The sequence below is a fragment of the Oncorhynchus mykiss genome, chromosome 3 (genome assembly GCF_013265735.2).
Source record: "Oncorhynchus mykiss isolate Arlee chromosome 3, USDA_OmykA_1.1, whole genome shotgun sequence".
NCBI lineage: Eukaryota > Metazoa > Chordata > Actinopteri > Salmoniformes > Salmonidae > Oncorhynchus > Oncorhynchus mykiss.
In genome coordinates, this window is record NC_048567.1 from 70048100 (window position 1) to 70071285 (window position 23186).

The window sequence follows — 23186 nt, forward strand, 5'->3', positions numbered from 1 at the left end:
TGTAGGCAGCGTTCAGCTAGCTAACAGTTTGATACAAAAAGCGGGAAGAGCGATTACCTAGTGAAAGAATATACAATTCCGTTAAGATTGACAATGTAATGGGTTTCATATATACATCAAAAATAGTTTATGGTCGTACACATACCTCTTAAAATGTACACTCCCAAGATTGTGGACTTGATATATGAGTCAATGTAGAATAGCAAGCTAGCCTTTCCACTCAAATCGATTTCATGCAAGTTTTTGGACAACAAGACAGGGGGCGGGGACTAGCTTGCTTTTTTAGACATATACGAGTTAACTCTTGTATCAAAGAAATCATCATGATATTTGTGTGTGTGTTATGTGATGTTTGATAGCACGCATAATTATTTACTATAATTATCAGCTTCTATTCCCAAGCCATACGACTGCTGAACAATTATTCAAATAGCCACCTGGACTAGTTACATTGACCCCCTCCCCTCTTTGGTTTTACACTGCTGCTACTCTGTTTATGATCTATGCATAGTCACTTTACCCCTACCTACATGTACACATTACCTCGACTAACCTGCACCGTCCCCTCCACATTGAATCGGTACTGGTACCCCCTGTATATATCCTCGTTATTTAATTTTTTACTTTAGGTTATTTAGTAAATATTTTCTTAACTATTTCTTCAACTGCATTGTTGGTTAAGGGCTCGTAAGTAAGCATTTCACGGTGCATGTGATCAATTTGATTTGACTTGTAACCTACTTTTACCAGACGGTTGTTGTAGATACAGTGCCTTGCGAAAGTATTCGGCCCCCTTGAACTTTGCGACCTTTTGCCACATTTCAGGCTTCAAACATAAACATATAAAACTGTATTTTTTTGTGAAGAATCAACAACAAGTGGGACACAATCATGAAGTGGAACGACATTTATTGGATATTTCAAACTTTTTTAACAAATCAAAAACTGAAAAATTGGGCGTGCAAAATTATTCAGCCCCCTTAAGTTAATACTTTGTAGCGCCACCTTTTGCTGCGATTACAGCTGTAAGTCGCTTGGGGTATGTCTATCAGTTTTGCACATCGAGAGACTGACATTTTTTCCCATTCCTCCTTGCAAAACAGCTCGAGCTCAGTGAGGTTGGATGGAGAGCATTTGTGAACAGCAGTTTTCAGTTCTTTCCACAGATTCTCGATTGGATTCAGGTCTGGACTTTGACTTGGCCATTCTAACACCTGGATATGTTTATTTTTGAACCATTCCATTGTAGATTTTGCTTTATGTTTTGGATCATTGTCTTGTTGGAAGACAAATCTCCGTCCCAGTCTCAGGTTTTTTGCAGACTCCATCAGGTTTTCTTCCAGAATGGTCCTGTATTTGGCTCCATCCATCTTCCCATCAATTTTAACCATCTTCCCTGTCCCTGCTGAAGAAAAGCAGGCCCAAACTACTGTCTTATTACAGAAATATGTGTAATTAATTTGCAAGTATTATCTAGTATTATATTAATAGTATCATTATGCTGCAGTTTCTGTTAATAATAAATACATACAATGCCTTCAGAAAGTATTCTGACCCCTTGACTTTTTCCACATTTTGTTACGTTACAGCCTTATTCTAAAATGGATTAAATAAAACAATCTACACACAATACCCATAATGACAAAGCATAAACAGGTTTTTAGAAATTGTTACAAAAAAACAAATCCTTATTTACGTTAGTATTCAGACCCTTCGCTATGAAACTCGAAATTGAGCTCAGGTGCATCCTGTTTCCATTGATCATCCTTGAGATGTTTCTACAACTTGATGGGAGTCCACCTGTGGTAAATTCAATTGATTAGACATGACTTGGAAAGGCACACACCTGTCTATATAAGTTGACAGTATATATCAGAGCAAAAACCAAGTCATGAGGTTGAAGGAATTGTCCGTAGAGCTCCGAGACAGGATTATGTTGAGGCACAGATCTGGGGAAGGGTACCAAAAAATGTCTGCAGCATTGAAAGTCCCCAAGAACACAGTGGCCTCCATCATTCTAAAATGGAAGAAGTTTGGAACCAACAAGATTCTAACTAGAGCTGGCCGACCGGTCAAACTGAACAATCGGGGGGGGGGAAGGGCCTTGGTCAGGGAGGTGATCAAGACCCCGATGGTCACTCTGACAGAGCTCCAGAGTTCCTCTGTGGAGATGGGAGAACTTTCCAGAAGGACAACCATCTCTGCAGCACCAACAATCAGGCCTTTATGATAGAGTGGGCAGACGGAAGCCACTCCCCTGTAAAAGGCACATGACAGCCCGCTTGGAGTTTGCCAAAAGGCACCTAAAGACTCCCAGACCATGAGAAACAAGATTCTCTGGTCTGATGAAACCAAGATTGAACTCTTTGGCCTGAATGCCACGCGTCACATCTGGAGGAAACCTGGCACCATCCCTACGGTGAAGCATGCTGGTGGCAGCATCATGCTGTGGGTGCTGTAGACCACACTATTTACCAATAGAGTTTTAATCTATATTCTTCGTAGCTGTCTATTTACTACCACAAACCGAAGCTGACACTAAGACCGCAGTCATAATTCCTAGAAGCTGATAATTCCTAGTAGCTGGGGACTTTAATAGTAGCCAGGGACTTTCCCTCTGCAACCAGAGGGAAAAAACTCTAGACCACCTTTTGGCAAATCTAAGCATAATTTTAAGCATAATCCTCCCGATTTCCGATTACAAGCAAAAACTAAAGCTGTTCTTCCGATGGCACATCAGTGTCAGTGTCATCAATAATTGCATCGATGACGTCTTACCCACAGTACATACCCCAACTAGAAGCCATGGATTATAGGCAACATCTGCACTTTTTTAATAATATTTGCCAGTTAAGAACAAATTCTTATTTTCAATGATGGCCTAGCAGTTGTGCCTGTTCAGGGGCAGAACAACAGATTTGTACCTTGTCAGCTCTGGGATTTGAACTTGCAACCTTTCGGTTACTAGTCCAACGCTAAAGGGTAGAGTTGCCGCTTTCAAGGAGCGGACCCGGAACCCGGAAGCTTATAAGAAATCGCGCTATGCCCTCAGACGAACCATCAAACAGGCAAAGCGTCAATACAGGTCTAAGATTGAATCATACTACACCGGCTCCGACACTCGTCGGATGTGGCAGGGCTTGCAAAATAATACAGACTACAAAGGGAAGCACAGCTGCGAGCTGCCCAGTGACGCAAGCCTATCAGACGAGTTAAATTACTTCTATGCTCGTTTTGAGGCAAGCAACACTGAAACATGCATGAGACCATCAGCTGTTCCAGACGACAGTGTGATCACGTTCTCCGTAGCTGATGTGAGTAAGACCTTTAAACAGGTCAACATTAACAAGGCCGCAGGGCCAGACGGATTACCAGGACGTGTACTCCGAGCATGCGTGGACAAACTGTCAAGTGTCTTCACTGACATTTTCAACCTGTCCCTGACTGAGTCTGTAATACCAACATGTTTCAAGCAGACCACCATAGTTCCTGTGCCCAAGAACACTAAGGTAACCTGCCTAAATGACTACCGACCCGTAGCTTTGAAAGGCTGGTCATGGGTCACATAACACCATTATTCCTTAAACCCTAGACCCACTCCAATTTTCATACCTCCCCAACAGATCCACAGATGGTGAAATCTCTATTGCACTCCAAACTGCCCATTCCCACCTGGACAAAATGAACACCTATATGAGAATGCTATTCATTGACTACAGCTCAGCATTCAACACCATAGTGCCCTCAAAGGTCATCAATAAGCTAATGACCCTGGGACTAAACACCTCCCTCTGCAACTCTATCCTGAACTTCCTAACCGTACCCCTGGCCACCCCCAGGGGTACGGTTAGGTAAAAACACATCCGCCATGCTGATCCTCAACACAGAGGCCCCTCAGGGGGTTCATGCTCAGTCCCCTCCTGTACTACCTGTTCACTCATGACTGCATGACCAGGCACGACGCCAACATCATCATTAAGTTTTCCGGTGGCACAACACCGACAATGATGAGACAGCCTATAGGAAGGAGGTCAGAGACCTGGCCGTGTGGTGCTTGGACAACAATCTTTCAATGTGATCAAGACAAAGGAGATGATTGTGGACTACAGGAAAAGGAGGACCGAGCACACCCCCATTCTCATCAATGGGGCTGTAGTGGAGCAGGTTGAGAGCTTCAAGTTCCTTGGTGTCCACATCACTAATAAACTATCATGGTCCAAACACACCAAGACAGTCGTGAAGAGGGCACAACAACAAAGCCTATTCCCCTCAGGAGACTGAAAAGTTTTGGCATGGGTCCTCAGATCTTCAAAAAGTTCTACAGCTGCACCATTGCCAGTTATGGCAACTGCTCAGCCTCCAACCTCAAGGCACTACATTGTTGCAACCACTGTTACTAGCCTGTTCAACCTCTCTTTCGTATTGTCTGACATCCCCAAATGTGGGAAAGCTGCCGCGGTCATCCCCCTCTTCAAAGGGGGAGACACTCTAGACCCAAACCGCTACAGACCTATATATATCCTACCCTGCCTTTCTAAGGTCTTTGAAAGCCAAGGTGGAGCCCAATACTCCACCGGATCTTTTCTGTAAACTCTGGACCTTGTCACCGGATCACCACTGCTACCGATTGGCTATAGTGGCTAACGCCACTGCCACGAAGCTAGCACCAGTTAGCCATGAGCCAGGCACATCTCCCGGCTAGCAAACACAATTCTACAATACCTCTTACGCCATCTAGCTTGGATTCTCTGTCGACACGGTGCCCCGCCGCACCACCACGACTGGTCTGCCGACGAATACTCCATCCGCTGTGCCTTCAACCGGCCTCCGTCTGAGCAGACCCCCCTACCACCCCCGGGCTACTAACTTTAAACGCTGTGTCGCCTAGTGGCGGTTTCCCTGTTCCATCTACTGCTGCCCCCTGGACACTATGATCACTTGGCAACATAGCTGATGCCTGCTGGACTGTCCATTAATCACGGTACTCAGACTCTGTGTGTAGTTAATCTGACCCTCTCTGCCTAGTCATCGCCATTTTACCTGCTGTTGTTGTGTTAGCTGACTAGCTGTTGTTGTCTCACCTGTTGTTTTAGCTAGCTCTCCCAATCAACACCTGCGATTACTTTATGCCTTGTTGTATGTCTCTCTCAAATATCAATATGCCTTGTATACTGTTGTTCAGGTTAGTTATCATTGTTTTAGTTTAAAATGGAGCCCCTAGTTCCACTCCTCATACCTCTGATACCTCCTTTGTCCCACCTCCCACACATGTGGTGACCTCACCCATTATAACCAGCATGTCCAGAGATACAACCTCTCTTATCATCACCCAGTGCCTGGGCTTACCTCCACTGTACCCGCACCCCACCATACCCCTGTCTGCACATTATGCCCTGAATATATTCTACCACGCCCATAAATCTGCTCCTTTTATTCCTTGTCCCCAACGCTCTAGGCGACCAGTTTTGATAGCCTTTTGCCGCACCCCCATCCTACTCCTCCTCTGTTCCTCGGGTGATGTGGAGGTAAATCCAGGCCCTGCATGTCCCCAGGCACCCTCATTGGTTGACTTCTGTGATCGAAAAAGCCTTGGTTTCATGCATGTCAACATCAGAAGCCTCCTCCCTAAGTTTGTTTTACTCACTGCTTTAGCACACTCTGCCAACCCTGATGTCCTTGCCGTGTCTGAATCCTGACTTAGGAAGGCCACCAAAAATTATGAGATTTCCATACCCAACTATAACATTTTCCGTCAAGATAGAACTGCAAAAGGGGGAGTAGTTGCAATCTACTGCAGATATAGCCTGCAAAGTTCTGTCATACTTTCCAGGTCTATGCCCAAACAGTTCGAACTTCTAATTTTAAAAATTAATCTCTCCAGAAATAATTCTCTCACTGTTTCCACCTGCTACCGACCCCCCTCAGCTCCCAGCTGTGCCCTGAACACCATCTGTGAATTGATCGCCCCCCATCTAGCTTCAGAGTTTGTTCTGATAGGTGACCTAAACTGGGATATGCTTAACACCCCGGCAGTCCTACAATCTAAGCTAGATGCCCTCAATCTCACACAAATCATCAAGGAACCCACCAGGTACAACCCTAAATCCGTAAACATGGGCACCCTAATAGACATTATCCTGACCAACTTGCCCTCCAAATACACCTCTGCTGTCTTCAATTAGGATCTCAGCGATCACTGCCTCATTGCCTGTATCCGCTATGGGTCTGCGGTCAAACGACCACCCCTCATCACTGTCAAACGCTCCCTAAAACACTTCTGCGAGCAGGCCTTTCTAATCGACCTGGCCCGGGTATCCTGGAAGGATATTGACCTCATCCCGTCAGTTGAGCATGCCTGGTCATTCTTTAAAAGTAACTTCCTCACCATCTAAGATAAGCATGCTCCGTTCAAAAAATGCAGAACTAAGAACAGATATAGCCCTTGGTTCACTCCAGACCTGACTGCCCTCGACCAGCACAAAAACATCCTGTGGCGGACTGCAATAGCATTGAATAGTCCCCGCGATATGCAACTGTTCAGGGAAGTCAGGAACCAATACACGCAGTCAGTCAGGAAAGCAAAGGCCAGCTTTTTCAGCTGTAGCTCTAACTCCAAAAAGTTATGGGACACTGTAAAGTCCATGGAGAACAAGAGCACCTCCTCCCAGCTGCCCACTGCACTGAGGCTAGGTAACATGGTCACCACCGATAAATCCATGATAATCGAAAACTTCAACAAGCATTTCTCAAGGCTGGCCATGCCTTCCCCTGGCTACTCCAACCTCAGCCAACAGCTCAGCCCCCCCCCCCCTCCCCTCCCCCCACGGCTACTCGCTCAAGCCTCCCCAGCTTCTCCTTTACCCAAATCCAGATAGCAGATGTTCTGAAAGAGCTGCAAAACCTGGACCCATGCAAATCAGCTGGGCTTGAAAATCTGGACCCTCTATTTCTGAAACTGTCCGCCGCCATTGTCGCAACCCCTATTACCAGCCTGTTCAACCTGTCCTTCGTATCATCTGAGATCCCCAAGGATTGGAAAGATGCCGCGGTCATCCCCCTCTTCAAAGGGGGAGACACCCTGTACCCAAACTGTTACAGACCTATATCCATCCTGCCCTGCCTATCTAAGGTCTTCGAAAGCCAAGTGAACAAACAGATCACTGACCATCTCGAATCCCACCGTACCTTCTCCGCTGTGCAATCCGGTTTCCGAGCCGGTCACGGGTGCACCTCAGCCACGCTCAAGGTACTAAACGATATCATAACCGCCATCGATAAAAGACACTACTGTGCAGCCGTCTTCATCGACCTGGCCAAGGCTTTCGACTCTGTCAATCACCATATTCTTATCGGCAGACTCAGTAGCCTTGGTTTCTCAAATGACTGCCTCGCCTGGTTCACCAACTACTTCTCAGACAGAGTTCAGTGTGTCAAATCAGAGGGCCTGTTGTCCGGACCTCTGGGTTCAATTCTCAGGCCGACTCTTTTCTCTGTATACATCAATGATGTTGCTCTTGCTGCTGGTGATTCTCTGATCCACCTCTACGTAGACGATACCATTCTGTATACTTCTGGCCCTTCTTTGGACACTGTGTTAACTAACCTCCAGACGAGCTTCAATGCCATACAACTTTCCTTCCGTGGCCTCCAATTGCTCTTAAATGCTAGTAAAACTAAATGCTTGCTCTTCAACCGATCGCTACCAGCACCTGCCCGCCCATCCAGCATCACTACTCTGGACGGTTCTGACTTAGAATATGTGGACATCTACAACTACCTAGGTGTCTGGTTAGACTGTAAACTCTCCTTCCAGAATCACATTAAGCATCTCCAATCCAAAATTAAATCTATAATCGGCTTCCTATTTCGCAACAAAGCATCCTTCACTCAGGCTGCCAAACATACCCTCGTAAAACTGACGATCCTACCGATCCTTGACTTCGGCGATGTAATTCACAAAATAGCCTCCAACAATCTACTCAGCAAATTGGATGCAGTCTATCACAGTGCCATCCGTTTTGTTACCAAAGCCCCATATACTACCCACCACTGCAAACTGTATGCTCTCGTTGGCTGGCCCACGCTTCATATTCGTCACCAAACCCACTGGTTCCACGATATCTATAAGTCATAGCTAGGTAAATCCCCACCGTATCTCATCTCACTGGTCACCATAGCAGCGCCCACCCGTAGCACACGCTGCAGAAGGTATATTTCACTGGTCATCCCCAAAGCCAATTCCTTTTTGGCTGCCTTTCCTTACAATTCTCTGCTGCCAATGACTGTAACGAACTGCAAAAATCACTGAAGCTGGAGACTCATATCTCCCTCACTAACTTTAAGCACCAGCTGTCAGAGCAGCTCACAGATCACTGCACCTGTACATAACCCATCTGTAAATAACCCATCCAACTACCTCATCCACATACTGTTATTATTATTTTTGCTCCTTTGCACCCCAGTATCTCTATTTGCACATTCATCTTTGCACATCTATCACTCCAGTGTTTAATTGCTAAATTGTAATTGTTTCACCACTATGGCCTATTTATTGCCTCCCGTATCTTACCTCATTTGCACACACTGTATATAGACTTCTTCCCCCTATGTTTGTTTATTCCATGTGTAACTCTGTGTTGTTGTTTGTGTCGCACTGCTTTGGTTTATCTTGGCCAAGTCGCAGTTGTAAATGAGAAGTTGTTCTCAACTAGCCTACCTGGTTAAATAAAGTTGAAATAAAAAAAATACAGAGGGTAGTGTGTACAGCCCAGTACATCACTGGGGTCAAGCTTCCTGCCATCCAGGACCTCTGTACCAGGTGGTGTCAGAGGAATGCCCTAAAATTTGTAAAAGACTCCCACCTTGCACAGCAAGCGGTACCGGAGCGCCAAGTCTTAGTTTCAAAGGCTTCTTAACAGCGTCCACCCCCAAGCCATGAGCTCTCAGGACCTCAGACTGGGCCCGAAGGTTCACCTTCCAACAGGACAACCACCCTAAGCACACAACCAACAACATTTCATAATGACCACCAACTGCTGTACAATGGTCTAGGCTAGGTATGTAAAAGCTTTTGAAACTTAATTCAAGTTCATAAAAAATATGCATGATCGATTGATGGCCAGTGTTTGGTTAAGGGGGCTCCTGAGTGGCACTGCATCTCAACGCAAGAGGCATCACTGCAGTACCTGGTTCGAATCCAGGCAGCATCACATCCGGTCATGATTGTGAGTCCCATAGGCCAACGCACAATTGGCCCAGCGTCGTCCGGGTTTGGCCGGCTTAGGCCATCATTGTAAATAATAATTTGTTCTTAATTTGTTCTTAACTGACTTGCCTAGTTAAATAAAGGTTAAATGAAAAAAAAAAAAAACATTTAAAAAAGTTAAAATCAGTGCTCAGTTCCTGGAAGGGTATCATTTCTGACGTCAAAAGTGTAGCCGATAGGATCGAAAATGGCGGAGTACCTGGCGTCCATTTTCGGTACAGAGAAAGATAAGTGAGTAAATGTTTTTAACTATATGTATATCCTTACTTATTTGGTCTGACAATCATATTATAGACATATGAAGAGAACTTCCACACTTGCCTTACTATGTTATATCATTCACAATTAGCAGTGAAATGTAGACGTGTTAAAATGATGGATATAGTCATTTGGAAAAGGTTAGCATGTTGTTGAACATGTGTGCACAGATAAGGGATCTTTGTGTGTGCTGAGCAGTTTGCCAGTCTCACCTGTAAAATGTACATTACATTGCTTAGTACCCTGTTTGTCAAAATCTAGACATGATTTTGTGTAACACTAATGATTTTGTAGTTAGGGAAACACTGCTGGCAACTCACTCTGCCATGTGTCCCAAATGGTTAAATTAGCTAGCTATACCAAGATTTGTCATCTGTTGCTATACATCCAGTAGTAACGTTAGCTATAATGTCAACTAGCTGGCTCCCAAGATCATCCAGATGCGCATAGCATTTGCCCTGTATAATATGTGGTGTGTCCAAGGTTGAAGAAATTGTGAGACAGACAATATAACTACAGTAGTACTGATGCACCGGTTGGTCTCAACCCGCGGTTATATCCGTGGGGCAGACAGGTTTAGGATCATTAAATATTGTGTGGTTGAAGGGCCAGTAGATGACGGGCGGGTTGAATAAAGAGAAAAAAATGCATAAATAAATGTCTAATTAGTGTGCAATTTATATAGGTAACATTTTGAGGTTTTTCTTTAATTTATATTAGGATATCTGATATTTAGGCTTCTGTAGTAATCTACACATCCAATCGCCAAATAACTTTCTGCCCGTTCCCAAAAGCAGTAACGTCAATCCATGGAGGCAAGAGTACATTGTCGAAGTTTAATTCAATAAGACAAAAGCTGCAGAAGGACAGTTGAAAATAAAGAGAAGGGAGGGACAGAATTTGAAAAGTTTTAGTGAAGAGAAAAAAATAGGGTAATTACAGATAATCCCATAACATGATAATTCCTGTTATTTGTGGTGATTGATTGTGAGGCTCTATACAAATGTGACAGTCATGGGACTGGACTTCAAACAGACCTATGGCATGTCAAAGGAACTGTTGCCTACTGTTTAGATGGGTTAAATGGAAACTGAAATCTGGACATTGACTAACCAGAATAACAACGTGTTTTTTGTTGTTGTTGTCAAACTCCAAAGTCTGATTATGATAATAGTCCCGTGTGAATCGACATCCCTGTGTTGTGGTAGAAATGTCTGAGTTTGACAGCTGTTACTTGCGGTTTGAGTAAGAACACAATAACTGATTCAATAAATTGAACGAAGTGCTGCGCATAGCCTATATATGAAGGGCCTACATGTATCAACTTTGACAGTGAATGCTATTGTTTATATGTCTTGTGCAAATGATTTGAACATTGCCAAATGCATCACTTAACAAATATTGTACCTCCTGGAATAACGGACATTCGAATAACTTAACTTTCAAATACAAAATATACACTTACAGTGCACAGTTTATGATTTGATCATGGATTTCAGGAAAAACACCCCCAACAGGTCAAGTTCCTCGGTGTCCACATCACTGGGGACTTATCATGGTCGTCGCACAGTCGTGGAGAAGGCTGAAATGATTTGGCCTGGCCCCTCACATCCTTAGTAACTTTTACAGCTGCTCCATCGAAGAGCATCCTGATTGGTTGCAGCGCCGTTTTGTATGGCAACTCCTCTGAATCCAACCACAAGGCGCTACAGAGGGTTGTGCATATGGCCCAGTATTTCACTGGGGCCGAGCTTCCTGCCACCCAGGACCTCTATACCAGGCGGTGTCAGAGGAAGGCCCTGTTCTCTGTGCTACCGCACAGCAAGCGGTACCGGAGCGCCAAGTCTGGGACCAAAAGGCTCCTTAACAGCTTCTACCCCCAAACCATTAGACTGCTGAACAGTTAATCAAATGGCTACCTGATTATAGTTTTTTGCACTATTTTTCCATTTGTTTATTTAGCATTGTTGGTTAAGGGCTCGTAAGTAAGCATTGTTGTGTTTTGCGCATGTGACGAATATAATTAGATTTGATTTGGTTGTATCACCATCTGGTAGCCAACTGCGCTTCATTGGGGGTGAGCTCCCAACCATCTAGACTCCAGCCACCTGAGACATGCACTGTTCTACATACTCCTGTCTGGCAGATGGTGCCGGTGCATCAAGACTCACACCAACAGATTCCTAAACTGCTTCTATCCCCCTAGCCATAAGACTGTTAAGTGGCTAACATCTACTGCTACCCTCACACCTACGCTGCTGCTAAAATGATTATTGATTAGATTGACAACTTGAACTTGTTGCACCCTGCTGTTTTCATACTCCGCCTCTGACCTTCCACTTGCATTTGAATTGGCCCGTTCCACAATTCATGTCTCAGAATTCAGCCAGGTGCAACTTTCCTAAACTGCCTACATTAAGTTTATATTTTTCTATTTGAACAATTCTTATATGAAAGTCAAAATGTTTACAGAACTGTATCGCGCGCTAGGTGTATTTGTTTAGACAGCATTTGGGCAGCGTCGGCAAATCCCCTCAGGTGGCAGCCAGCTTCATGAATAGACAGTATAATGTTTAATAACATTTACCGTCTATTTGAATGGGTTAATATGAGCTCTAGCTAGACAATCTGCTCTACTGTACTGCTCTACTTTCAACAGGCTGCTGTTTTCCTACCTTTATCACATGATGCAAAGTTTTCATATTTCTCTTCATTTGCATGTGATAGTGCATTTCTGTAGATAGTTATGCATTTCAGCACTGATTACTTAGGCTTTTTTTTTTTCTCCCCAGGGTGAACTGTTCTTTCTACTTTAAAATTGGTGCCTGCCGACATGGTGACCGGTGCTCCAGATTACATAATAAACCAACTTTCAGCCAGGTAAGTCAATTCAGTCAAGGTAACTTATTTAAAATCTTTGCGTCTACCAGAGGCCTGCATTAAAGGGCATGTGGGAATCTTCTCTTGCCAAGATGAAATGGTTGTCATGCTCTAGGCAGGGTTAGCGTTTGTCAAATTGCTACATTATCTTTGGTTTGGTAAAACTTTGATCCAGGGACTGGTGCTTTGTTTAGCTTGTTCTTCTCATCGGGGACGGGGCAAGTTTTATCAGCACTGGTGTTCTGATAGTGAAGCACCATAGTGTGAATAACATTTTGTGCATGACCCCTTCCCCCCATTAACATCTACTGATGTGTGTTTGTGGGCTCTGTTGTGCACCTTTCAACAGACCCTCTGTATTTATCAGACACCTTTAATAACAATACTATTAAAATGTACTTTGACTGTAGATGACTAAATACAGTACTAGTTAGTGTCCTAAATATATGAAACAGGAAGTGTTTTTTTAAGCAACCATACTACTGAAACAAGCACAGCGATACATACTTCCTCCATTTTTGCTGGTCCAAGTCTGTTCTGTGGCCTCGCTTTGAATAGCCAAAGCGTTTTTTGCATATCGCATCTCAGTATACCAGACAAACACGTCCCACACAACATTCTCTCTGCTTTGACATTTTTCTTTCGCTGGTCCCTTTATTAATGAACAGAGGTACTTTTTCTAACCCAATAGGACAATAAATATCCTATTTTTAGTGGACAGTCTGCCCTGAATCTAGGCCATCTTTTACCCTTTCATTCAGTCACATGTCTGTCTATTTAACTGAATATCATGACAACCTTTGATTGAGAGCTAGGTTTCACCCAGGGGGCCCAGGACATAACATTGCGTTGCTAGTGTATGCATACTGAAGAAAAATATAAACGCAACAATTTTATTGAGTTACAGTTCATACAAGGAAATCAGTCAATTGAAATACATTTATTAGGTGCTAATCTATGGATTTCAATTGACTAGGCAGGGGCACAGTCATGGGTGGGCAGGGGCGCAGCCAATCAGAATTTGTTTTTCCCTGCAAGGGCTTCATTACATACAGAAATACTCCTCAGCTTCATCAGCTGGCCGGGTGGCTGGTCTCCGATGATCCTGCAGGTGAAGAAGCTGGATGTGGAGGTCCTGGGCTGGCGTGGTTACATGTAGTCTGCGGTTGTCAGGCCGGTTGGACGTACTGCCAAATTCTCTAAAACAACGTTGGAGGCGGCTTATTTTAGAGAAATGAACATTCAATTCTTTGGCAACAGTTCTGGTGGACATTCATACAGTTAGCATGACAATTGCAAGCTCCCTTAAAATTGAGACATCTGTGGCTTTGAGTTGTGACACAACTGCACATTTTAATATTGGTATTTTGTTGTCCCTAGCACAATAATAATCATGTTTAATCAGCTTCTTGATATGCCGCACATGTCAGGTGGATGGATTATCTTGGCAAAGAAAAAATGCTCAATAACAAGGACGTAATCAAATTTGTGCACAATATTTGAGAGAAGCCTTTTGTGCATGTTTTTGGGATATGAATCATGGGACCAACACTTTACATAGTTTATATTTTTGTTCATTATAGTTAGAGCTGACACTAGACGGTGTCTTAGGGTATTCACTTCAGGTTGTTGGCAGCTCTCTTTGTATTTTTTGTTTGTTTGACAGAGCTCATAACATTTTACAATGGATTATTGATGTCTCTCGTTCCCTCATTAATAAATATTGTGGTATTGCGTTTGACTAAACTTGACTGACACACTGCGCTTAATTTCCCCACCTCAAAGCCTGATGTATCACCCTCAGCGAGTAGAGACGCATGACTAAGTCGCTTAAAGCATCTACTAAATGGGATAAACATTTAAATAAAATAATAAAACCTAGCACAGCAGCTGTACTCTAGGTTTCCCTACAGCAGCTGTACCCTAGGTTTCCCTACAGCAGCTGTACTCTAGGTTTCCCTACAGCTCGCCTCCTCCGGACAAAGAAAAGTCTCAAACTTCCCATCGTGTTCTCCGGTCAAGCAGGGACTCTTGCTTTTTGTCACTTTTTGTCCTACAGACTAAAAGTTCCTCTACATCCAGGGATTCCCCACCCCCACTTTTGCTATAGGTTCTAGGTATCAGGATTTGGGGAATTTGTATATTTATTAAAAATATTTATTTGTATTTTTCCCTCTCCAGACCATCTTGATTCAAAACATCTACCGTAATCCCCAAAACAGTGCGCAGACGGCCGACGGCTCCCACTGTAAGTGCCTCTGCTCCAGTCCTCTCAGCCCTCAGGTCTCTCTAGTTCTCTCCTCCCTCCTCAGATTTTAGGTCTGCATCTCCTCTGGCTTCCTGCAGGGCTTCTGAGGGTCTTTCTAAGCACTGGTAGCAGGGGGTACCTCAACTCGCCAATATGCCGCCCCCTATTTCGCCAGTCAAATAAATACAATAAATCTATCTGTGGACATTCAGGAGGTCTAAGCCTAGGTGTAGAATGACATGCTCTGATGGTGACATTGAGAAAAGGATAAACACAAATGCCTTGATCCACTAAATTTGCAATGATCCCTTACAGTGAAGTTAATACCTCCAAGCGATCTCCTGGTAGTATCTGTTTTCTAACACAGTTATAGTGCACAGATGACTGACTTTAGGCATTTATCATGTGCTTTCGGACAAGACTGACAACACACCGACTGCCTTAGTGCCCAATATTTGTTGGAGGTTGACAGCAAAAATATCGATATGCGTTACTGTCCAGACACAGCACAGCTTTAGTTTTGGCTCTCGCCACACTGTCACCCCTATACAATAGACTGATTAACTTATGTCAGACATATTGTAAATGTTATAGTACCTTGAAATTGAGCCCCGACTAGCAGAGCTGATGCATTGCCACTCACCGCCTCCCAGGTAAGTCATGGGTTTGTGGTCTTGTTGCTGTCATGTATAACTGATCTGTTTCTCAGCTGAGCATCTCAGAATGACTCACAAAAAGTTAGTTTTTGAAAATGTATCAAAAGGAGAGAAAAAAAGTAACTTAGAATAAAAATCACATCTTGGCATTCAATCACCTATGATTCAGCAAGTTCTTGAAGTCATTTCGAGCCCCATTGACCTTATATTGTGTGTATACAGTACCAGTCAAAGTTTGGACACCTACTCATTCAAGAGTTTTCTTTATTTTTACTATTTTATACATTGCAGAATAATAGTGAAGACATCAAAACTAACAAAAAAGTGTTACATTTATTTGTGTATTTTATATTTGAGATTCTTCAAAGTACCCGCCATTTGCCTTGACATCTTTGCACACTTGGCATTCTCTCAACCAGCTTCACCTGAAATGCTTTTTCAACAGTCTTGAAGGAGTTTCCACATACTATGAGCACTTGTTGGCTGCTTTTCCTTCACTCTGTGGCCCAACTCATCCCAGACCATCTTAAATGAGTTGAGGTTGGGTGATCGTGGAGGCCAGGTCATGTGATGCAGCACTCATCACTCTCCTCCTTGTTCAAATAGCCCTTACACAGCCTGTCATTGTCCTGTTGAAAAACAAATGATAGACCCACTAAGCGCAATCCAGATAGGATTGTGTATCATTGCAGAATGCTGTGGTAGCCATCCTGGTTAAGTGTGCCTTGAATTCTAAAGAAATCACTGACAGTGTCATCAGCAAAGCACCATCACACCACCTCCATGCTTCACGGTGGGAAACACACATGCAGAGGTAATCTGTTCACCTACTCTGTGTCTCTCAAAGACACAGCGGTTGGAAACAAAAATCTCAAATAATGTCCATTGCTCGTGTTTTTTGGCCCAAGCAAGTCTCTTCTTATTGGTGTCCTTTAGTAGTGGTTTCTTTGCGGCAACTCGACCATGAAGGCCTGATTCACTGTTGATGTCTGTCTGTTACTTGAATAATTTAATTGGGCTTCAATCTGAGGTGCAGTTAACTAATGAACTTCTCCTCTGCGGCAGCGGCAACTCTGGTTCTTCCTTTCCTGTGGCGGTCCTCATGAGAGCCAGTTTCATCAGCGCTTGATGGTTTTTGCTGCACTTGAAGAAACTTTCAAAGTTCTTAATTTTCCGTATTGACTGTCGTTTCTCTTTGCTTGTTTGAGCTGTTCTTGCCATAATATGGACTTGGTATTTTGCCAAATAGGGTTATCTTCTGTATATGACCCCTGCCTTGTCACAACACAACTGATTGGCTCAAATGCATTAAAAGGGAAATAAATTCCACAAATGAACATTTAGCAAGGCACACCTGTTAATTGAAATGCATTCCTCATGAAGCTGGTTGAGAGAATGCCAAGAGTGTGCAAAGTTGTCATCAAGGCAAAGGCCAGCTGCTTTGAAGAATCTCATTTGATTTGTTCACTTTTTTTTTTTAGTTATTACATGATTCCATATGTGTTATTTCACAGTTTTGTAGAATAAGTGACGACATCAATGTAGAACAGTGCAACTAAAACTTTGGAACGAGTAGGTGTGTCAACTTTGATTGGTACTGCATGTACAGTGCATTTGGGAAGTATTCAGAGCTCTTTTACTTTTTCCACACAATGCTCCATAATGACAAAGGGGGAAAAACATGTTTTTAGAAATGTTTGCAAATGTATAAACAATTTAAAAATCACATTTACATAAGTATTCAGACGCTTTACTCAAGTACTTTCTTGAAGCACCTTTGGCAGCGATTACAGCCTAGAGGTCTTCTAGGGTATGACGCCTAATGCTTGGCACACCTGTATTTGGGGAGTTTCTCCCATTCTTCTCTGCAGATCCTCTCAAGCTCTCCGGTTGGATTGGGAGCGTCGCTGCACAGCTATTTTCAGGTCTCTCCAGAGATGTTCAAGTCCGAGCTCTCTGTGCCACTCAAGGACATTCTGAGACTTGTCCAGAAACCACTCCTTCGTTGTCTGGGCTTTGTGCTTTGGGTCATTGTCCTGTTGGTAGGTGAACCTTCATCCCAGTCTGAGGTCCTGAGCTCTCTGAAACAGGTTTTCATCAAGGATCTTTCTGTACTTTGCTCCTTTCATCGTTCCCTCTATCCTGACAAGCCTCCCAGTCCCTGCAGTTGAAAAACATCCCCACAGCATGATGGTGTCAGGATTCCTCCAGACGTGATGCTTGATTTCATCAGATCAGATAATCTTGTTTCTCATGGTCAGAGTCCTTCAGGTGCCTTTTGGCAAACTCCATGTGGGCTGTCATGTTCCTTTTTTACTAAGGGGCTGCCGTCTGGCCACTCTACCATAAAGGCCTGATTGGTAGAGTGCTGCAGAAATGGTTGTCCTAGAAGGTTCTCCCATCTCCACAGAGGAACTCTGGAGCTCTGTCAGAGTGGCCATCTGGTTCTTGGTCACCTCCCTGACCAAGGCACTTCTCCCCCGATTGCTCAGTTTGGCCAGGTGACCAGCTTTAAGGAAGAGTCTTGGTGGTTCCAAACTTCTTCCATTTAAGAATGGAGGCCACTGTGTTATTGGGGACCTTCAATGTTGCAGAAATGTTTTGCTACCCTTCCCCAGATCTGTGCCTCGACACAGTCCTATCTCTTAGCTCTATGGACAATTCCTTCAACCGCATGGCATGGTTTTTGCTCTGACATGCACTGTCAACTGTGGGGCCTTTTATATTTTGTGTGTGTGTGTCTTTCCAATGAATTAACCCCAGGTGGACTCAAACCAAGTTGTAGAAACATATCAATGATGATCAATGGAAACAAGATGCACCAGAGCTCCATTTCGGTTCTCATAGCAAAGGGTCTGAATACTTATGTAAATAAGGTTTTTATTTTTAAATGTGCAACATTTTCTAAAATCCTGTTTTTTGGGCTTTGTGTTTAATGAAGAACATGTTTTATTTAATCCATTTTAGAATAAGGCTGTAACAAAATGTGGGAAAAGTCAAGGGGTCGAAATGCATTCCAAAATGCACTGTACGTAGATTTACACTACCGTTCAAAAGTTTGGGGTCACTTAAAAATATCCTTACCTTTGAAAGAAAAGCACCCTAATTTGCTAATAAATTCATAAAAAATCATACAATGTGATTTTTCTGGATTTTTTTTTCTTCTCTCATTTTGTCTGTCATAGTTGAAGTGTACCTATGATAAATTACAGGCCTCATCTTTTTAAGTGGGAGAACTTGCGCAATTGGTGGCTAAATACTTGTTTGCCCCACTGTACCTATTACCAGCAACCATCACTACTGTGTTCCAATGGTACGTTGTGAACTAATCCAAATGTATCGGTTTTAGAAGGCTAATTGACCATTATTAAACCCTTTTGCAATTGTTAGCACAGCTGAAAACTGTTGTTCTGATTTTAAAGAAGCAGTAAAACTGGCCTTCTTTAGACTAGGTGAGCATCAGCATTTGTGGGTTTGATTACAGGCTCAAAATGGCCAGGAACAAAGAACTTACTTCTGAAACTGGTCAGTCTATTCTGGTTCTGAGAAATGAAGGATGTTCCATGTGAGAAATTACCAAGAAACTGAAAGCCTCGTACTACTCCCTTCACAGAACAGTGCAAACTGTCTCTAACCAGAATAGAAAGGAGTGGGAGGCCCCGGTGCACAACTGAGCAAGAGGACAAGTACATTAGTGTCTAGTTTGAGAAACAGATGCCTCACAAGTCCTCAACTGGCAGCTTCATTAAAAAGGGTTTTCTAATCAATTTGCCTTTTTAAAATGATAAATTTGGATTAGCTAACACAATGCGCCATTGGAACACAGTGATGGTTGCTGATTATGGGCTTAAGTACGCCTAAGTAGATATTCCATAATCTGTATTTTCCAGCTACAATAGTCATTAACTATGTCTACACTGTATTTCTGATCAATTTGTTATTTTAATGGACTAAAAATGTGCTTCTCTCCTCAGACATTTCTAAATGACCCCAAACTTTTGAACGGTTTTGTAGTAACTTTGGGAACTATTCAGACCCCTTTTATCCATATTTTGTTACGTTAGTGTTATTCTAAAATGGATGTAATTTGTGTGTGTATAATATATATAATTTGCAATACTCAGAACGACAATATTTGACTGTCGCTTCTTCCAGCTCCCTCTGTTTCGGCGTGGACCAGTCCCATGGATCATCTTAACGTCTTTCACTCATCCCTTCCTACCCTGGTCTGGGGCTGGTTGGGGCACAATTACACTGTTTTGAGGGAGGGGGATGGGAGTAAATGCACCTAGTTTCAGGCAGATTTCTTAACTGTTACTTAAAATATTCAAATGTACATTTTGTATTTTCAGACCATTGCCCTCTTGAACATTTACCGTAACCCTCAAAACACTGCCCAGTCTGCCGATGGTTTGCGCTGTAAGTGTAACAGGGACCAGCTGCTATGTTTCCTCTTGATCTCGCATTCTAAGATTTATCCCTTTTTCTTCAGCGATTTAAGGTTTGGACCCTTTTTAAGGTGCTGTACTAGACATGCAATACAATAGGTACTAGTGTTAAGTAAAACAATCCATGTGGGCTATTCTTCTGGTAGGTACCACTTACAGAAATAACCAAATAAAGGTTGATGCATACAGTAGTGTATATTTCTATTAGATTTTGAATTAAGACCTTCTAGCTAATAGTTTATTCATTTTTTTTATTTTTCAAGTACTCACTCATTTACACTAATCCTGTTCAAGAAGTTAACCCTGCCCCATAGTCTCAGGTCAAACTAATTTATGGAAATGTCTTGTTTTTATTGTACAAAATGTGATACATGGAATGTGATTTTGGGGAGATGAGCATGACTGACATTTTCCCTAGAGTGTTTAGATCCCAGTGAGTCCCATTCTTTAGTATTCATTGACAGCTATATTATGTCTGACAGTGCCAGAACCTTGCTATTACTACTTAGCACAGAATGTAACTTTAAATGAGTCTCTTAAGACTCCTCATAAGGGAAATGTCCAGTCATATTGTCCTTGTTGTGCAGGGGCACAATGAACTGGGGCGGCAGGGTAGCCTAGTGGTTAGAGTGTTGGACTAGTAACCGGAAGGTTGCGAGTTCAAACCCCCGAGCTGACAAGGTACAAATCTGTCGTTCTGCCCCTGAACAGGCAGTTAACCCACTGTTCCCAGGCCGTCATTGAAAATAAGAATTTGTTCTTAACTGACTTGCCTGGTTAAATAAAGGTTAAATAAAAATAAATAAATAAAAAACTGATTCTTGGCACTGACCCTTTTGCGATATTTCCCGAAATCTCCATTTCATGTGTACAGGACTGTGTGCTATTAGGCAATTCAAGTCATTTGTAATTCAGTAATATTTAGATTAAAATCCTGTCCAATCAGTCCAGACTCGTCTGTTTTTAGCAATGTTTCTCTTGTGCATGTTAGTTAATGAAACCACAGTGATGCCGTCATTGGCTTGTCCCTGATGAGTGTTTCTCCTGTGGCCACTAGGTGCCATCAGTGATGTGGAGATGCAGGAGCACTACGATGAGTTCTTTGAGGTGAGTCAGTGACACGTCAGCTTCTGGTATTATCGCACTATAAATCCACTTGAAAGGAGTGGATGATGCAGCTCTTGGTTACGTTGCGTCAATTCCCCCATCACACAGCCCATGTGGGAGTCGATGACAAAATACTGAAACCGACTAGAAATATTGAAACTTTTTTTTTTTTCCTGGCTATTTTTGGGAAATGTGCTTTGAATTCAAGCAAACTTGAGGCTTAGTGTGTTCCCGTTTCTGTCTGCCAATCCACCTCTTCCTTTGTTTCTCTTGTTGTAGGAGGTCTTCACAGAGATGGAGGAGAAGTACGGAGAGGTGGAGGAGATGAATGTGTGCGACAACCTGGGAGACCATCTGGTTGGAAACGTATACCTGAAGGTGTGTCACTGACCATGTAATTGTGTGTTTGATGGTGGGTTTTGTGCATGTTTGTTGAACACCCATTCTCCTCCTTCCATTTAATCACAAACACTCTGTCGTTGTTTCTGCCTCTTAAGAACGTAATTTTGCACACACACCAACTCTGTGATGGTCTCTGTGTGTAGTTTCATCGTGAGGAAGACGCGGAGAAGGCCGTGATGGATCTGAATAACCGTTGGTTCAACGGTCAACCAATCCACGCCGAGCTCTCTCCCGTTACAGACTTCAGAGAAGCCTGCTGCCGCCGGTACGAGATGGGGTCAGTACTCCACCGCAGGACCACACACACACCATTTTCAGCTCAAGATGGCGTTAGTCGTGATTACAAATGCCTTGTAATTCATTGAGGTAATTTAAATGAAATAAATGCTAGAGCAAGGCTAACTGCTACCGAAATCCACATGCCTTTATCTCCGTTGTCATATGAAGAAATCTAAATCTGAGCAAGGTTCATCATCTAACTGCAGTTTCCACTTTCTCCACAGGGAGTGCACTCGAGGAGGCTTCTGTAACTTCATGCACCTGAAACCCATCTCCAGGCAGCTGAGGGAGCTGTACGGTCGCCGCAGGAAGAAGGGGTATGCTCCGGCTCTCTGACAGTCAACGCTAATCACAGAACTAATGCTGCGTTAAAGTGCTCTCCGAAATACACATTTATGACACGCTAAGGTTTTTTAAGTGGGAAAGTTCTAGTTGTGAGTTTAACTAGCTACTTTTTCTCTCTTTCTCCTCAGAGGGGGCCATCGTTCTCGCTCCCGTTCCAGGGAACGCCGTTCTCGCTCGAGGGATAGAGGCAGGGGAGGCGGACGTGACCGCGAGAGAAGGCGTTCCAGAGAACGCTCTGGCAGGTTCTAAACCAAGCCACCACTTCACGTGCATCCCTTCCATCTCCATTATCATTCTGCATCATCCTCAAATCCATATCTTTCCCTCCATTGCTGCCTTTTCAATTCCCTGTTGGCCCTTTCATATTGTCCCAATGACTAAAATTAATTGGAAAATGTTGGACTTGTTATTTTCCTTTTTTTTATCATTTTTATTCAAGAAATGTAAAGCTTGCCTTCTCAATAAAAAAAAAAAAGTAAACCTGATTTACAGGGCGCTACCATTTGTCGTATATGCTTAAATATTTTACTGCTGCCTAGAATTTTTATTTGGGAGCACCAGTATCACTAGGAAGAATAACCCAGATAACATTTCATGGAATAGAAAGAAAAGAGTGCTTCTTCAGGAGATGAGCTTCACAAGTGGCTACATTTCAATCTTTTAAAATACAATTTTCTGGTGCTCCTTCACTCTGTATTTGATCTAATTGCAGGCAATTCTTATCAATAATACGTTGACTATTTTTCTTTGTGCTCCTTGTAAACCGTGTTGGTGTAGAGCACTGTTATCTACACATTTCTTCCAACTGGATCCATGTTTTTAGTGTCCCGCAATTAGTAACTGTTACTTTCGCTTCAGGCTGGGTTTAGGGAAGATAAATATTTCCCGTAGACTGCTCCCTGTCTGATTCCCAGTAACTTGACACCTCAGCTGATTTCTCACTCAGAACATGCTGTGTTCACTTGGCTCAAAAAGATAGTTAGCATAGATTTATTTGAAGGATTCTCTTAAACCAATTAGCTGTGATTCTGACTTTGGAATGGGTCCACATAAAAGTGTCTCTAGTTTCCCATGCCTACACTTGCCTGTTTGGATTATGGCTACAACTACATGTTATTGATTGCATGTACAACCTCTGTTTTCAGGGAGTTGTTTCCATTCAGAATGACACCAGCACAGTGCCAAAGATGAGAATAGGGACACATGGCATCACCTGCCCCAGATGCAGTATTTCATATGGAAAGTGACAATGTGGATGCAAATTCTGTGTGTTGGACTACATGCTTTCAGCTTTACAA

At 43.0% G+C, this 23186-nt stretch overlaps 2 protein-coding genes across 7 annotated transcripts in view; one reads left to right on the forward strand and one right to left on the reverse strand.

Moving 5' to 3' along the window:
* The window catches only part of LOC110520492 (GA binding protein transcription factor subunit alpha), a 13354-nt gene extending 13060 nt beyond the window's left edge, over positions 1 to 294 (reverse strand). For 2 of the 3 annotated variants that reach the window (XM_021597858.2, XM_021597856.2), the window contains exon 1: positions 146 to 284. The gene's annotated coding sequence lies outside the window, so the exon portion shown is untranslated. Of the gene's footprint in view, positions 1 to 145 lie in introns of all 3 variants that reach the window. The other variant, XM_021597857.2, reaches the window with a different exon arrangement.
* An 8989-nt stretch (positions 295 to 9283) lies between these two features.
* Positions 9284 to 22371, forward strand: LOC110520493 (splicing factor U2AF 35 kDa subunit). 4 transcript variants are annotated; one of them, XR_002472992.2, is made up of 8 exons: positions 9284 to 9496; positions 12316 to 12403; positions 19660 to 19726; positions 20813 to 20862; positions 21142 to 21240; positions 21408 to 21630; positions 21768 to 21860; positions 22017 to 22232. XR_002472992.2 is itself a non-coding variant. In XM_021597860.2 (8 exons), the coding sequence occupies exons 1-8, from the start codon at positions 9453 to 9455 to the stop codon at positions 22135 to 22137; spliced, it is 696 nt and encodes a 231-aa protein (XP_021453535.2). In that variant the 5' UTR covers positions 9303 to 9452; the 3' UTR covers positions 22138 to 22371. The 4 variants fall into 4 exon arrangements, 3 of the variants coding, with proteins under 3 accessions (XP_021453535.2, XP_021453534.2, XP_021453537.2); XM_021597860.2 differs by lacking the exon at positions 19660 to 19726 and adding an exon at positions 14585 to 14651 and having other exon boundaries at positions 9303 to 9496; positions 21408 to 21541; positions 22017 to 22371; XM_021597859.2 differs by having other exon boundaries at positions 9311 to 9496; positions 21408 to 21541; positions 22017 to 22371.
* The last annotated feature ends 815 nt before the right edge of the window (positions 22372 to 23186 follow it).

Excerpts from the sequence above, each read along its gene's own strand:
- LOC110520493 (XM_021597860.2), top strand. The coding sequence starts at position 9,453 with ATGGCGGAGTACCTGGCGTCCATTTTCGGTACAGAGAAAGATAA. Across the intron at positions 14,652-20,812 it reads GACGGCCGACGGCTCCCACT|GTGCCATCAGTGATGTGGAG; the intron begins GTAAGTGCCTCT and ends TGTGGCCACTAG. Across the intron at positions 20,863-21,141 it reads ACTACGATGAGTTCTTTGAG|GAGGTCTTCACAGAGATGGA; the intron begins GTGAGTCAGTGA and ends CTCTTGTTGTAG.